This window comes from Antechinus flavipes, chromosome 4 (genome assembly GCF_016432865.1).
Source record: "Antechinus flavipes isolate AdamAnt ecotype Samford, QLD, Australia chromosome 4, AdamAnt_v2, whole genome shotgun sequence".
NCBI classification, from domain to species: domain Eukaryota; kingdom Metazoa; phylum Chordata; class Mammalia; order Dasyuromorphia; family Dasyuridae; genus Antechinus; species Antechinus flavipes.
In genome coordinates, this window is record NC_067401.1 from 485,919,575 (window position 1) to 485,935,432 (window position 15,858).

The 15,858-nt window shown below is 36.6% G+C and overlaps 1 protein-coding gene across 3 annotated transcripts in view; it reads left to right on the top strand.

Moving 5' to 3' along the window:
- LOC127563505 (guanylate-binding protein 4-like) overlaps nt 1-15,858 on the top strand; it is a 54,159-nt gene that overhangs the window by 21,663 nt on the left and 16,638 nt on the right. Inside the window, exons 11-12 of one of the 3 annotated variants that reach the window (XM_052000034.1) lie at nt 18-208; nt 2,140-2,647. The exons of the other annotated variants lie outside the window; for them this stretch is intronic. Of the exons in view, the coding sequence (XP_051855994.1) occupies nt 18-208; nt 2,140-2,361 (413 nt within the window). The 3' untranslated portion in view covers nt 2,362-2,647. Of the gene's footprint in view, nt 1-17; nt 209-2,139; nt 2,648-15,858 lie in introns of those variants that run through there. 3 annotated transcript variants of the gene reach the window in all.

Genomic DNA, 15,858 nt, shown 5'->3' on the forward strand with positions numbered 1-15,858 from the left:
TCTATTCCCTCCAAAAGCTGAACAGAGCAAAAGAGAAGCAGCTGAGAAAGAGAAGTTGTTGAAACAGCAACAAGTTGAAATGCAGCAAAAGATGAAGGCTAATCAGAGAAGTTATAAAGAAAATATAAGCCAATTAAATAGGAAGATGGTAGAAGATAGATACAAGATCCTGGAAGAACAGGAAATGATTCAGGACCCTACACAGGAGGTACAGGGAGATTGGGATCAGTGGCTATTTTGGGGATGTAACACTACTACCATGGCAGGAAAGAGATGGGCCAACAAACAGGGAAAGCAAATTTGTCTTCATGTGACTCGGCATGGTGATGAACAAAAACCCAGGACTTTTTATCAGAAGTTCTAGGCTTCAGCCCTTTTCTCCTTCCTATTCTCAGTTTCCTCACCTGTAATATAGGGTCACTAACATCTACCTCACTCAGTGCAAATTATTGTTGTATAGATCCAGTAAGTTTTATATCACTCATAGAGCATCTCCAACTCTCCCAATGAGCTGCCCAGGCAAGTCTTTACCAAGCTCAAGTCATTCTTCAAATCTTCACTCTCTGAAAGTCAAAGTTCCCAAGCCCTCACCAAAGTCTGCGCTTTTCTAGTAACCCAGAAGACACAGTTAGTTCAAAGCTAAGACCTAATTCCCAGACGCTTTTCTGCTGCATCCCTTTTATACAAGTATGACAACTCAGCGCACAGCCATCTGTCTAGAAAACATCCCTCAGTGCTTTTTCTCCCATAGAAGACCCATGAATTCCTCTGAGCCTTAATTGGCATAAGCTTTCCCTTCCAGTAGGAGATTCTGGAACTCAGGAACCAAACTCTCTGGAACAAAGATCCAGGGGCACCCCAACTACTTTGTGCACTCAGGTTTAAAACTATTTTTGAATTTTATCAGTAATCACCCTCATTACACCTATCAGGATCTCCTTTGGCTTCAGGGCAGAAAGTCCTGTCAACTTTCCTTACTAAAGTTGTCTCAGTGCATCTCTTATGCAAATTGTAGAACACTAAGTTCGGGTCCTTCTGCCACCCTAGTGTGGCAATCCCATAATCCTCTGCTCTTGATGACTACAGTGACATTTCTACCAGTGCAATCAGCACCACCCTGCAGGAAATGGCTGAGAGTACAGAAGATGACATGAACCTTTCAGGTCCTGTGATTAGGACTTCTAACCCCATAGCAGAGAGAAGAAAATCTCCATGCTAAGGACCATGGCCAGGGCAAGTTACCTCCAGAGTCCCCTGAAGTTTGGGGCTGCTAGGATGAAGCAAGTATCCCAGACTGGGCCGATTGTAACATCTTACCTGAGCCCCAAACTGCTGGATCGTGAGCGGGAACATATCCAGTGACTGATCAGGTTCCCTTAGAACCATTATCAATAAGGCCCTGCCTAAAGTGCCATGGAATAGAGAAGGCACTGACTAAATTCATGGAAACTGGCCAGAGCTAGCCCAGGCTAGTAAAGAGAGGTTAGCTGTCCATCCACATTACTTTCCCTGTTGAGCAAAGGATCAAATCCCTTTGAAGTTGACTTGAGCACATCCTGAGTTACTCTCTTGATAGTATTTTATGCCTCTTTTTTTCTAACATCTGGGCCATTTAACTAGAAACTGAGAATAATGCTGAAGATAAGAGCTAGCATTTAAATATCAAGGTATGGCTTACAAAGTAAACATTATCTCACAATAAGCTGGGTAGCTGTGGGTTATTACAGATTGGGGAACATAAGTCCAGTCACAGCTAGTAAGAGTCAGAGGCAGGATTCAAATTCAGGTCATCCTTCCTCCAAGTCAGTGCTGTAAGACTGAGTTCCTCCCTACTCTTTAGGATGATGATTCTAACCCAGATGGCCTGGTGCTCAGCTGATACAGACCTGAGCATTGGTCCTAAGTTCCAGCTTTTTGTCTCTGGTAGTTGGGAAGTACTGAGTCATTGAAGAGAAGTCCTAAAATTCTGAATGTTTTTTTCCACTACACTGGAGCATCCCTTGAGGAGAAATTCCTTTCCTCTAATCTACTTAAATTTCACATCTTATCTAGCAGAAATACATGGGATGACTGGTTCTTGGTAGGATGGGGGCCACCAGAAGTGCAATGCTGATATGTTGGTGTCTTGTTTTGTCTTAGGAACAAGTGAAGAGGATAGTAGAAAGTCTTGCAAAATTAGGCACAATTATGGATGAATATTTCCACCTACAAGCAAAGATTATGGATATTGCGGATCAAAATTCCAGATGGTTGCACACACTTTTAGATATAACTGACATTGCAATGATGGTCATATTACCTGTTGAAGGAAAACTTGCTGCCCTGTGGTTAAGGGTATTAGCCACTTCTTTATCCAAATAGGTATCAGTTTCCCAAAAGAAAATTATCGCGTAATGCTATCTCACCTAAAAATATATGGAATTAAGATCTCCTTGTGTATGAATGTGAGGCTTTTGGAGAATCATCCTGCTCCATCATACTTAAGCATGGTCCTTAACATACAGGCTACCTGGCGTATCTCAGAGAAAGCAATGCCTCATTGTCCCTAACAGGATAGTATTTAAAGTTAGGAAGACCTGAGTTCAAATTTGACATCAGCCAATTATAAGCCTACTTCTAAGACCCTAATAAAGTCACTGAAACTCTATGTTTTTGCTTTCTCATCATAAAATGGGATAACAATATATTCTCAGGTTTTTGTGAGGATAAAGAGCAAAGCTATTTTGAAACCTTAATATGCTAATTAAAAATGCTGACTATTAATATTATGAAATGCTTTAGAGATCTGCACAAACTCACACTGAAGAAGTGACTTACACTAAGACCTTTTGATTGCAAATATGTTCTGACCCTACAAAAGTCAACACTCTTGACCCCTCTTTAGAGAAAACATAGAAATTTGCTCTGTGATACTTAAGATTGTCAAAAGTTCAAATGGAGTAGTTCCTGATTTCAAAACCTCCACTTATACTCTGAAGTTATCAATAAAAAGTGTTTGGGGTTATGAAATGGGGAAAATCCATAATGAGTACCTTGCATGTTTAGCTTTATAGATATTTACCAGCTGTCAGTTATCTTAATAGAATGAAAAGTAACTGTGACTTATTGGAAGATTATAGACCAGTGAAAATCTGTATGTAACCAAAGTATGAGGTAGTCCCAGGGATATTCCTGTGTTAGTAGACCTAAGAAGTATAACTGTATTTTTATAAAGCATATAACCATATCAATCATGTTTATAATAAAATGTAATGAGCTCCTGAGTTTATGATTGCAAAAGGTCCTGTGTGAGCCAAAATCCTCCTTCATTAAATGGGGCACTAAGTATAATATAACTAATGAGATTGCAATTCATGTAAATCAAAAGAATTATAAATAACTGTGAGTCTTGTATATCTGGGTCTCAGACCATTCTGGGCAGACTCTAGACTCTACCTTTGGTTCTCTTCAAGGCTGATTTCTTTACCCAGAAAGATTTCTCAATTTTTTTCTTATACTTTGTATTTACAAGGTCGGAGCTCAGATGATAACCCTGATATTTCCTTCCTATGTGACTGATCTTGGATAAATCCCTTAGCTTTCCCCAGGCTCAGTTTCCTCCTCTGTAAAATAAGCAGGCTGAGCTAGATGGTCTCTTGTGACGCTTCCAACTTGAAAACTTATTTCTTTTTGGTTAATATAAGAAAAGAATCCCAGGAATCCTGTCTCTATAAATATTGAGTTTCCTAGTCCAATAAACTGACTTTGCAAGTTGTGCCCTTAGAATCTCCACTTAAAGGGAGTTTTCTTGACTAATAAATGAAGTTCATATGACTAAATGGCCTAGTAAAAAGACTGAATGTTTGCAACTTCTAACTAAATAACTTCTAACTTAGAGGTTTCCAAACTTTCTGAGGCACCAGGACTACAAATGTAAACTAGCAGAAAGGTACAACTATTTCAGTTTTGTGGTCAAAATGGATTCAGGGCCCTCTCCTACAAGAGAAAACCTTTTTGTTCTCTTACTATCAATTTGAGCAAGAAAATAAAGTACTTCAACCAAATTGAATTTCAAGGGGCACTTTTACTTCAGAAGAATGAAAAGACAAAATAATTCAAAGAAGAAATAATAAGGTAACCTAATGTAGGTCCCTGCTAGTCTTGCAGCTCATGAGAAACAAAAATTTGTCTCTCTATCTTTCCTTTCTCCTTCTGTCCCTTGGACAAAAGGAATTGGTAAGTAATGGTCCCATATTGCACCTGGGCTTTGCGTAAAGTTCCCTGAGAAGCAGAGGGAAGAAGCAATGACTGCAGCAGTAAAGCCTTATTTTGACAGACCAATCAGATTCCAATAACCTCTAGCCCATTCCCAATGTTCTTGTTTTTCAACATTCCTAATATCAGTCTGCATATTGGTCCTGGTAGGAAAGGGCCAGAGCACAGGGGACTTCAGAGAGGAAGTCAGTATGTACATCACCCTCATTCTGGTCCCTCTCCTCCATACCTCCTATTCATCTACTAATTTCTTCCCAAAGGAAACTTCTGACATCCTTCTTCTCACCAGAGTTCTCCTTAATGCTCAGGTCAGTATCATAAGTTCTGTGAAATCCAGGTCAAAGTCAGTTTTTTGAAATACTTCTCAGATACTGAGCTTTCCATGGACTAGAAAGGCAAACTATAGATTATACACAACTCGGATGTTGGTCTTAAATCATAGATTCATTTCCTGGGGTAGTAGGATAAGGGGCACAGGTACCCAAAATGTGGGAGCAAACATCCCAAAACAAAACTAAGAGAACCCTCATATAAGAAGAATCTCTGACACAAAGAGGACATTTTGGGGTGTTGGTTAATGAATGATAATAACATTATAAGATATTACTTTGTCTTTGTCATCACTGTTCACAAACACTAAGGGAAGTTAAAGGTGTCGGGGGTGTTGGGCTATGGTGCATTCAGGGGTACACGTGGGACACAAGTAAGGTATTTTCAAGAACTGAAACAATGAGATAAATGAAATCCTCCCCAAAGCACTGAGCTTTGAGGAAAACCACTGAAATGCAATGAATGCTCTCAATTCTTGCCTTGTTGGGGTAGAAGTGTAATGTCTGGGATAGCTCTTTAGAGGACCACAGGACCAGGTAAAGTCCTTGGTCTTGGAGTGGGGGGTGGAGAAGTGAAGGAGACAGGAGAGCAGCCACATGCTGGTCAAAGATGGAGTTTGGTGTCTCGAGTCTGGAGCCTGAAGTCTTCTGTGGCTGAGAGCTGCTGCTAAGAGTGCCTTCTGTCTCTGGGACTCCCTTAAATACCCCAGCATGACTACATCACCACACCACAGTGGGCATGCACAGCTGTAGAATATCAAATCACCACATTACCCTAAATATACACCAACTAGATCACCACATCATTACATTACATTAAGTGTGTGCTTGGAGAACCGCCTTCTCCCACCTCTAAGCAGGTACTTAACTGTCTTACATTCAAGTATACCCTTTCAGATTTCGGACCAGTTACATGGAGGGACTTGTGTAGAAATTATGAACTATAGCATATAAGTTACCCAAGATAGATAACTCATAGTGAAGAGATTTGATGAAAGGTCATCCACTGATGAAGGAAATGACAAGTGATTGCAGTATCTTTGCCAATACAGCCCCATGATAAGTATTAAAAGATATGACTTCTGAAGAAGAACTCCTCAGGTTGGAAGATACCCAAAACATTAAAAAGAAAAATTGAAGGTAGACTACAAATAGATCCAGAAAGAATGGAGTAGTGGGGCGAAAGCTATGGATGTGTCAGGTGATGAAGGAAAAGTCTGTTGCTATAAAGATCAATATTGCTTAGGAATCTGGAATGGGCAATGCATGATTCAAGTTGAGGGGGATGTTGAAAAACAAGAGAGGGAAAGATTAAACATTGGCATGTAGATTGTCAGTGACCTTCAATGGATGAGAAAGGGTAAATTTAATTTATTTATGATTACTGTGATATACTACTGTGGGCCAGAATCCCTTAGGAGATATAGAGTTGTCCTTATAGTCAATAAAAGGGGTATAAGAAAAGCTGAATTGGGGTATAATATCAAAAATATCAGAATGATATCTGGCCAAGCATTTAACCTCACAGTAATACAAGTCCGTGCTTCAACCACTGATGTGAAACAAATAAAAGTTGTTCAGTTCAATAAAGATCTACAAAGGTTTCTAGAAATAACAACAAAAAGAAAATTCATTGATCATGGAGGATGGAATGTTAAAACAGGAGATTGAAAAATATAATAACAGGGAAATTTGACTTGGGGATATAAAATTATATCTGAAAGAGACTAAAAGAATTTTGTTAAGATAAATCACTGATCATAGAAAACATTCTTTTTCAACAACACAAAGGGTGATGCTACCTATAGATATTCCCTAATGGACAATACTGGAATTGAATTTATTACAAAATTTGCTAGCAAAGATGGAGAAGTCCTAGATATTCAGGTAAAACAAAACCTGGAAGTGACTCAGATCATGAGCTTCTTCTTTAAAAATTTAGACAAATTGAAGAAAGGAGAACAAAATCAGATTCCCTAGATAGTAACTAAATGATATCCCTTATTAATATAAATTGCTGATGGGAAAAGAAATGTAAAAGAAAAAGGAGAAAGGGAAGAATATATACAAGTTGAATGCAGAAATATAGTAAATAAAATGGAGAGAGAAAAAGATTTTCTTAAATGAGCAATGAAAAGAAATATAAGGTGTGGCTACTCACCATGGTTATAGATGATGTTAAGATCTTTTCGTATAGTTCTTCTATATATTCCAGCTACTTCCTTTTAATCTTTCCTGCTTCTGTTAAGCCCCTAATATTTTTGTCTTTTATGATGCCCACTTTTGCATGCAATGTTGCCTTGATCTTATTTTCTTGAAGAGATCTCTTGTCTTTTCATTTTATTATTTTCTTCTATTCCTTTTCATTGCCGCAGCTATTTGCTAAGCCTCATCAGGAAAAAAAAAACATTTTGCTTTCTGGACTTACTTTTTCTTTAGGATATTTTTATTTTTGCTTCTTACTGTACATTTTTGTGAATTTTGGTTCATAGTTCTTCAGGTACGCGATCTTCCATATCTGATCTCTTAAATCTATTCATTGCATCCACTTTATAGAAGTATTTTGACCACATAATGAAAAGAAAGAACCCATAAGAAAAGATCAGGTTTGGGGAAAAGGTTGAAGGAGAAAAAAATAGGGGACAGCAGATGATGGGATGGATAAATAGTGTCATGGAAGCAATGAAAATAAACTTGGAAAGGCTTTAGGAGATAGTGCAGGACAGAAGAGTCTGTTGTGCTATGGTCCATGAGGTCACATGACTGAATGACTAAACAACAACAACAATTTTGATACTAATTGGTTAAATAAAACCGGAGTGTTAATAACTAGAGGTTAGCATTTGGGAGAACACATAACTAGGGGCTTGAGCCAATAGCATTAGGGAATGATGCCAATCTTTGAGGGACATCCATGGAAATCTGAGGATTTCAGGAAGCATTTGCTATTCCTACCTTTCTGCATTGAATTGTGAGGTTTTTAATGCCCTAATAAATGGTCAATTTTGTGTAGATGCCATGTACTACCAAGAAAAAGGTGTATTCTTTTTTCTCTCTATTCGATTTTCTCCAGATGTCTATTATATCTAAGTTGTCTAGGATTCTATTAATGTCCCTAGTCTCTCTCTTGCTTCTTTTGTGGTCAGATTTGTCTGATTCTAAAAGAGGAATGTTGAGGTCCAATAAGATCAGAGAAGAAACAAGGACAGCCATTTTCACTACTATTATTCAACCTTGTAATAAAAACATTGGAGTTAGCTATAAGAAAAGAAAAAAAATTAAAGGAATTAAAATATGTAATAAGGAAATAAAACTATCTCTCTTTGTAGATGATATGATGATATACATAGAGACCTAGAAAATCATCCAAAAACCTACTCAAAAAATTAGCATCTTTATTAAAGTTGCTGGATATAAAATAAACCCACACAAATCATCCTCATTTCTCTATGTTACTGACAAAGCTCATCAGCAAGAGACAGAAGGAGAAATTCCATTTAAAACAACTGTAGACAAAATAAACTATTTGGGTGTCTGTCTATATGAACTATATGAACACAATTACAAAACAATCCTCACACAAATAAAGTCAGATCAAAACAATTTGGAAAATTTCAAATGCTCATGGGTAGGATGACTTAATATAATAAAAATGACAATTGTACCTAAATTGGCTTATTTGTTCATTGCCACCAATAGAACTGCCAAAATTAGTTTATAATAGTAGAAAAATAATAACAAAATTATTTGGATGATTACAAATCTAATAATTTGGGTAATGACAAAATCATCTGGAAGAAGAAAAGGACAAGAATATCAAGGGAATTAATGAAAAAAAATACAGGGGATGTTAGCTTAGCAATATCAAACCTAAAAACCTACTATAAAACAACTGTCATCAAAACCATGTGGTAATGGCTAAGAAATAACAGTGGTGAATCAGTGGAATGGGTTAGATACACATGACACAATAATTAAAGCCTATAGCAATCTAGTATTTGACAAATCCCCAAACTCCAGTTTCAGGAATAAGAATTCACTATTTGGCAATAATTGCTGGGAAAACTGGAAAATAATATGTCCGAAGAGCAGCATAGACCTACATCTCACACCACATATCAAAATAAAGTCAAACAAACCAGTTCCACTTCTTCAGGGATGAAGAGAGCCATCTACACCCAGAGAGAGACCCATGGAAATAGATTATGGAACACAACATAGCATTCTCACTCTCTCTGTTGTTATTTGCTTGCATTTTCTTTCTCAGTTTTTCTTTTTCTTCCTTCTTGATCTGATTTTTATTGTACAGCAAGATAAATGTATAAATATGTATACATATATTGGTTTTAACATGTATTTCAAAATATTTAACATTTATTGGATTGTCTGCCAGCTAGGTGTGGGGGTGAGACAAAGGAGAGGAAAATTTGGAACAAAAGGTTTTGCAAGGGTCAGTGTTGGAAAAATTACCCATGCATATGCTTTGTAAATAAAAAATCTTCAATAAAAAGATAAGGTCAAATTGGGTCCATGATTTGGGCATAAAGGAAGATACTATAAACAAATTAGGAGAGCAAGAGATAATTTACTTATCAGATCTCTGGAGAAGGGAGGAATTTATGACCAAAGAACAATTAGAAGACATTACAAAAAATGGAAAACTTGGATTATATTTGATTACCATAAATTAAAAAGTTTTACACAAACAAAACCAACAGAAACAAAATTAAAAGGGAAAAAATCTTTACAACTAGGGTTTCTGATAATATTTTCATTTCTAAAATATATAAAGAATTGTGTCAAATTTATAAGAATACAAATCATTCACCAACTGATAAATGGTCAATGGCTATGACAGACAGTTTTCAGACAATGAAATTAAAGCCATTTATAGTTGCATGAAAAAAAACGCTCTAAATTTTGTCTAAATTGTTTAGAGAAGTGCAAATTTAAACAACTCTGAGGTCCTACCTCAGACCTCTCAGATTGGCTAAGATGACAGAAAAAGATAATGATAAATGGCTGGAGGGGATGTAGGAAAACTGGTACACTAATGTACTGTTGGTGAAGTTGTGCAATGATTCAACCATTCTGGAGAGCGATCTAGAATTATGCCAAAAGGAAGATAAAAGTGTGCATACCCTTTGACCTAGCAGTGCCACAACTGAGTCTCTCCCAAGGAAATAATAAAGGATGGAAAAAGACCAACATGTGCAAAAATGTTTGTAAAGTTCTTTCTATGGTAACAAAGAATTGAGAAATGATGGCCATCGATTGAGAATTGGTTGAATAAGTTGTGGTACATGAACATAATGGAATTTAATTGTTCTATAAATTGATGAAAAAGATGATTTTAGAAAGGCCTGGGAAAGTTTACTCGAACTAATGCTGAGCAAAACAAGCAGAACCAGGAATATGTTGTACACAATAACAACAAGAATGTGCAATGATCAACTATGAAAGACTTGGTTCTTCTCAGTGGTAGAATGATCCAAAGCAATCCCAATAGACTTTGGACAGAAAATGCCATCTGCATCCTGAAAAAGAACTACGGAGATGGAATGTAAATGAACACATGCTATGTGTTCTTTTTTCTATTGTTTCCCTCTCTCTCATGGCTTTTCCTTTTGCTCTCATTTTTGTCTTCAAACATAATTCATAAATCAATATGTATTAAAAATAAATAAATTTGAATTACTTTCAATTGATGCATTTGGGAATAAGATTTTAGAAATATGTATTCATTGATATTGAATTATTGCTACTATAAGTTTAAATCTGTATTTGATTTTAAGTTTAAAAAATATCTATTAAACCAAAGTTTTCTGGTAACATACCTAAAAGGGATCACATGTTTATATCTCTTAAATAGATGAAATATGTTGCTTTCTAAGTTGTATATTGGGAAATTTGTATAAATGATGATCTATTCTTTAAAATTTTGTAAGCTTGCTGGACGTTATGTATAAATATGTATAAATATGAAATTTAGTTCAAAGTTATTTAGATATTACCTATATTGTAAATCTTAAAGTTTACAAAAAAGGTTTTAAAAACAAAGATCAAATGAAATGAGCAGGATCAGGAGATCATTATGTACTTCAACAACAACACTATACGATGAACAATTCTGATGGACATGACCCTCTTCAACAATGAGATGAAACAAATCAGCTCCAATAGAACAGCAATGAATTGAACCACCAACACCCAGCAAAAGAACTCAGGGATATGAGTGTGAACCACTATATAGAATTCCTAATCCCTCCATTTTTGTCCACCTGCATTTTTGATTTCCTTCACAGGTTAATTGTACACTATTTCAAAGTCCGATTCTTCTTGTGCAGCAAAATAACTACGGACATGTATACATATATTGTATTTAACATTTACTTTAACATATTCAACATGCATGGGTCTACCTGTCATCTGGGGAAAGGGGTGAGGGGAAGGAGGGGAAAAATTGGAACAAAAGGTTTTGCAGTTGTCAATGCTGAAAAATTACCCATGCATATATCTTGTAAATAAAAAGCTATTAAAAAAATAACCAAAGATCAAGAAAAATTGATTTGCAAAAGCAATTGATAGTTTGAATGAAACATCTGGTTAGAATCTCACAAGCTAAAGTATTGATTTGTAAAATGACTTTTTTTCAATTGGTGTATATGTTAAAATTGGAAACTTGACTGTAAATTACATCAGATTCCTGTCCATTTTTGTGATAGGCTATGTTGTGTCTATTTAGCTAATACTTCTGAAAATTGTGAAATTGCTAATTAAATTATCTGGAGTTATTGTCATAATATTAAAACCCAAACATGATAAATACTATTGTTGTGGATTATTATTATGCCTCAGTTTCCCTGAAGGGTTCTGCCTCAGTTTTTCTGGTGGAAACCTTCCCCCTCCCCCATTCCTTGCCATTAGGATTGAGATAATTAAGGCTGTGGAGCTCTGGCCACTCTACCATTCCAAAGAACCATAAAACTCCAGATGGCTTATCTCAAACCCCCGGTTACCTTTTATCTCAGACTTCCTTTCTTTTGCTTGACCATCTTCTTCACCCCCAACCTGTCAGAATTAAAAAGTTATGGTCCTTCCTAGAATTTTTACTCACCCAGTGCTCTGCCCCTCCACCCCTTGCCTTTGTTTACCTGATTGTTGGAGTCCTATAAAAAATCTCTGGAATTACTTGCTTGTGGCTGGATGCTTTGACACAAGAGTCCCATCCAAGCAAGCTAATTATGGCTCACCCAGCATCTCCACTATTAAATTATTAAAAACATCTAATCTCTGTCTTGCCTCAGTTTACCCAGCATTGCATTTCAGGAGGCCCCTATGAGATATGAAATCTGAGAACAAGATTAGAGATTAGAGAGCAGTTTTCCATGGGAAGCCTTCTACTAGTTGGACGTGGACTCTTTTAGGGAAGCTCTTCCAGAATCCCATGGAGTGAGCAGTTCTGGCAGTAGCAAGAGTTCACCAAGGACACCTCTATTTTGGCTGCAGTGGAGAATCTGTTTTGAAATCCCTGCAGAGTAAGTTTTCTGTCTGGTCTAATTGCTAGCAAATTGCATCCCCAGAAAAAGTTGGGCTGATGAGCCATACAACTCTGGGAAGTCTCAGTAGCACACCACATGGTACTCTCTGGGTGCCTTCTGACACAAATCTAGGTTCTGGATATTTTTTTAATTACATCTGGACACTCTCTGTGAAGACAGAGAATGCACCAAACTGGATTTGCAAGCCTATTTAAAAGGCTCCATTTGAATTTCTGAGAGGGAATATGTATATGAATTTTATGAAGTTATTTAGTTGTTCACTATATTGTGAATCTTAACAGTTTTGAAAGAAAAGAAAAGGAAAGGAGAAAAGAAGGTGACTTAAAGAAATGGTACAAGAAAGCCTGATTTGCAGAAACAATTGACAGTTTGAATAATTTCAGGTAGATAGTGTTGGTAATAGAGAGAAAGAGGGGAAAAGCATGTTACAAAAGGGAAGTGGATGTTGTAGAGAAAGAGGCAAGTCTTTTAATATACTTGCCATTCGTTTTGGAAAAAAAAAAAACAAAACAAAACACTGGCTGGCTAAATCCTGAGATGGATTTGGCACCTAAAAGTTAATTATAAAGAGAAGTTGATTGGGGGAGGGAGAAATGGGAACAGGGAGTTAAAATGATCCTCTGCCTAGACAGGCAGAGGCAGTGAACTCAGCTCTTGCTCTGAGGTTCATTCCCCTGGTTTGTGAACTTGACAGGTTTGGAAAAGCCTGATTCTGGGTGTAGAATTCCAGTCTTTTTAACCTTTAGGTTTCTGAAGATTTTTGAATGGGGTTTTTGGAACTTAATTAAAAATTTAGGATTGAAAATTGATCAAGGATGGACAGAAGCAGCTATACCCAAAGAAAGAACACTGGGAAATGAATATAAACGGCTTGCATTTTTGTTTTTCTTCCCAGTTATTTATACCTTCTGAATCCAATTCTCCCTGTGCAACAAGAGAACTGTTCGGTTCTGCACACATTTCTAGGATATACTGTAACCTATTTAACATGTATAGGACTGCTTGCCATCGGGGGGAGGGGGTGGAGGGAGGGAGGGGAAAAATCAGAACAGAAGTGAGTGCAAGGGATAATGTAAAAAATTACCCTGGCATGGGTTCTGTCAATAAAAAGTTATTTTAAAAAAAGATAGATATATAGATAGATACAACGAATAAATAAACAGATGAATGAATAAATAAATAAATACTGAGAAAAAAAAGAAAAAAAAAGAAAACTACATACTAGTTATTTGCATGACCTGTTGGCTTGAGAAGATGAGGGATTAATCCTTTCTTCCCTCACTGGATGTAGCTGTTCCTTAAAAGTAAAAGACCAAACCCATTTATCCCCATACTTTTTCTGCCCTTCCTGCTGTTTAAATGAAATTCCTTTAGCATTAATTGTTTCTAGTATTTGAAGGAATAGCTTATATTTACACACTATTAATAACTGAATATTTGTCTTAATTTTTCAAGTTTGTGATTGTTTTAAGGCAAAGTCATTTGTGATGCTGTATCAAAGGTTCTACCACATAGCAATGCAAGAAATTTCATGGACAAGTTTGCTAGATTTCTGGTTAACTACAAATTCTCTGAAAATGGTTGTTTCAAAACCCATTCAGAAAATTATCTAATATTTATGAAGTGCATCATGTTTCCTTGTTTAATGAATATGAGAGAAATTGGGATCTATAGCTTTTTTGAAGTAGCTAGAGCAGGATTTCAACCTGCCAGGCCACATCTAGTGCTCTGCAGACACATGGGATAGATAGTTTAGGATCTAAACCCCTGATTTGTGAAACCTGGTATGGAGATGAAATATTTTTTGTTACAATTGATACTGTTTTAAGTTTTGAATTTGGGAATGATTAAGTTAATAACCCACTGTTTGAAAGAAATAGCATTAAGTTAGTCAAGTGGATTTCTGAGTTGCAATAAGGTGAGACTTATAGTTTTTATAATCAGGTCCCTACTTTTTCTTCTTATAGCAAATTTCTACAGTTTAAGTATGTACTATCTGGCTGTTTGCAATCTGAAAACCTATAATCATTATATCTGACAATGAGATAAATGAATAATTTGGCCTAGTCATCTATCTCTTGCTAGATATGCATGTCTGTATGAAATAAGATCCTTAAAGGGCCTTAAATATCTGTGGAAATGTAATGTAGAGAGACTGAGGCAATATAGAGATTAGAGGTTTTTAATATTTTAATGGTGAAGAAGTTGGACTGGTGGCCAAACAGTATACATGTCTGACCCCCAGCTGGCTAAATGGGACTCTTGTCTCAAAGCATCCAGTGATGAGCAAGTAATTCCAGAAACTTTTATAGAGCTCCAGAGATCAGGGAAACAAAGGCAGGGAGCAGAACACTGGTGGAGTGGAAATTCCAGGAAGGACCATAACTTTTTAATTCTGACAGGTTCCGGTAAAGTGCTAGGAGACAAGATGTCTGGGTCCAGGAGATGCCCAAGCATTTGGGATAAGTCATCTGGGGTTTTATGACTCTTTGGAATGCTAGAGTGGCCAGCGTTCTACAGCCCTAATTATCTCAGTCCTAATGGCCAGGAAAGATAGGATTTGCCAGCAGGGAAACTGAAGCAGAACAATTTGGGAAAACTAAGGCAGGGAAACTGAGACATAATTGTTCAGGGAAACTGAGGCATTATAAAACAATACACTTGTTTATGTACAAGTTATTTTATTGATTATTGAAACTAAAGTTGAAATATCTTTCCTATAGTATAAAGAAGAAGATTTTAGTGTATTCAAATTTCCTTAGATGTAATTTATGGAATATTTTGTGGCATCAATGAATGTTACTTTTATTTAAATTTGTTACTAAAGTGGGAATAACATTTGTATAGTGTGTCCTGTGGCACAAACATCTTGTCCCTATCTCACTATACAGCTTTTGACAGGTAAATCACCTGTTAATGAAGAATTTTGTGAATGCTTCTGTTATTCTACTGGGATTCCCACTTTCTGAAAATTGCTTTAGGGGTAGAATGTAGTATTTACAGAATTTTCAGGGAAGATATAAGCACACCTCCCAAGAATGATACTCCTGCTCTGAATGCTCTCTCCCTTCTCTCTCTACTTCTCTTAGGTTGCTTTTCCTCTAGGCTTTGAGGAATTCAACTTCAAATGACCAGCACGGATATGATATTGACCAGCTTCAGAGATCGGACTCAACCCAATAGATCTTCAATCAACTCAAGCCCCTCCAAATGGGCCCTGTAGGATGATCCCGCTCAACTCCCATTCTTGGCCAGAAATAATTTCAGAAGATGACATCATCACCCCACATTTCAAAAGACTTTGGGCCCCATTTATTTGGGAAGGAGAAGGAATTGCTTGGTAATAAATGGGCGCTAAAGAACCCAGTGTCTGAGTGAATTCTCTGTAAGAAGTCTATCAACTTGTGAAGAGGGAAGTCTATGTAGGATTAATGCTACTCTCTTGTTGTAATAATATTTGGGAATTGGGATGTGGACATCACACTAAGATTTGTGTTAATATCATTGAAAAAGAATACCCCATAAACAATTCAGTTTCATGCTTATCAAATCATAGAACATAGAGGTTTGATTAGCTACAGAAAAGTAGTTACAATAAGGATTTGTGTCCTGATAGAGAAGGGATTTTGTGTAACCACTTGTCCAATTTGGAATAAAGTTTGGTTTACTGCAAGGGACATGTAGATAGATTTCTCAGGAAGATTTGGAATCAA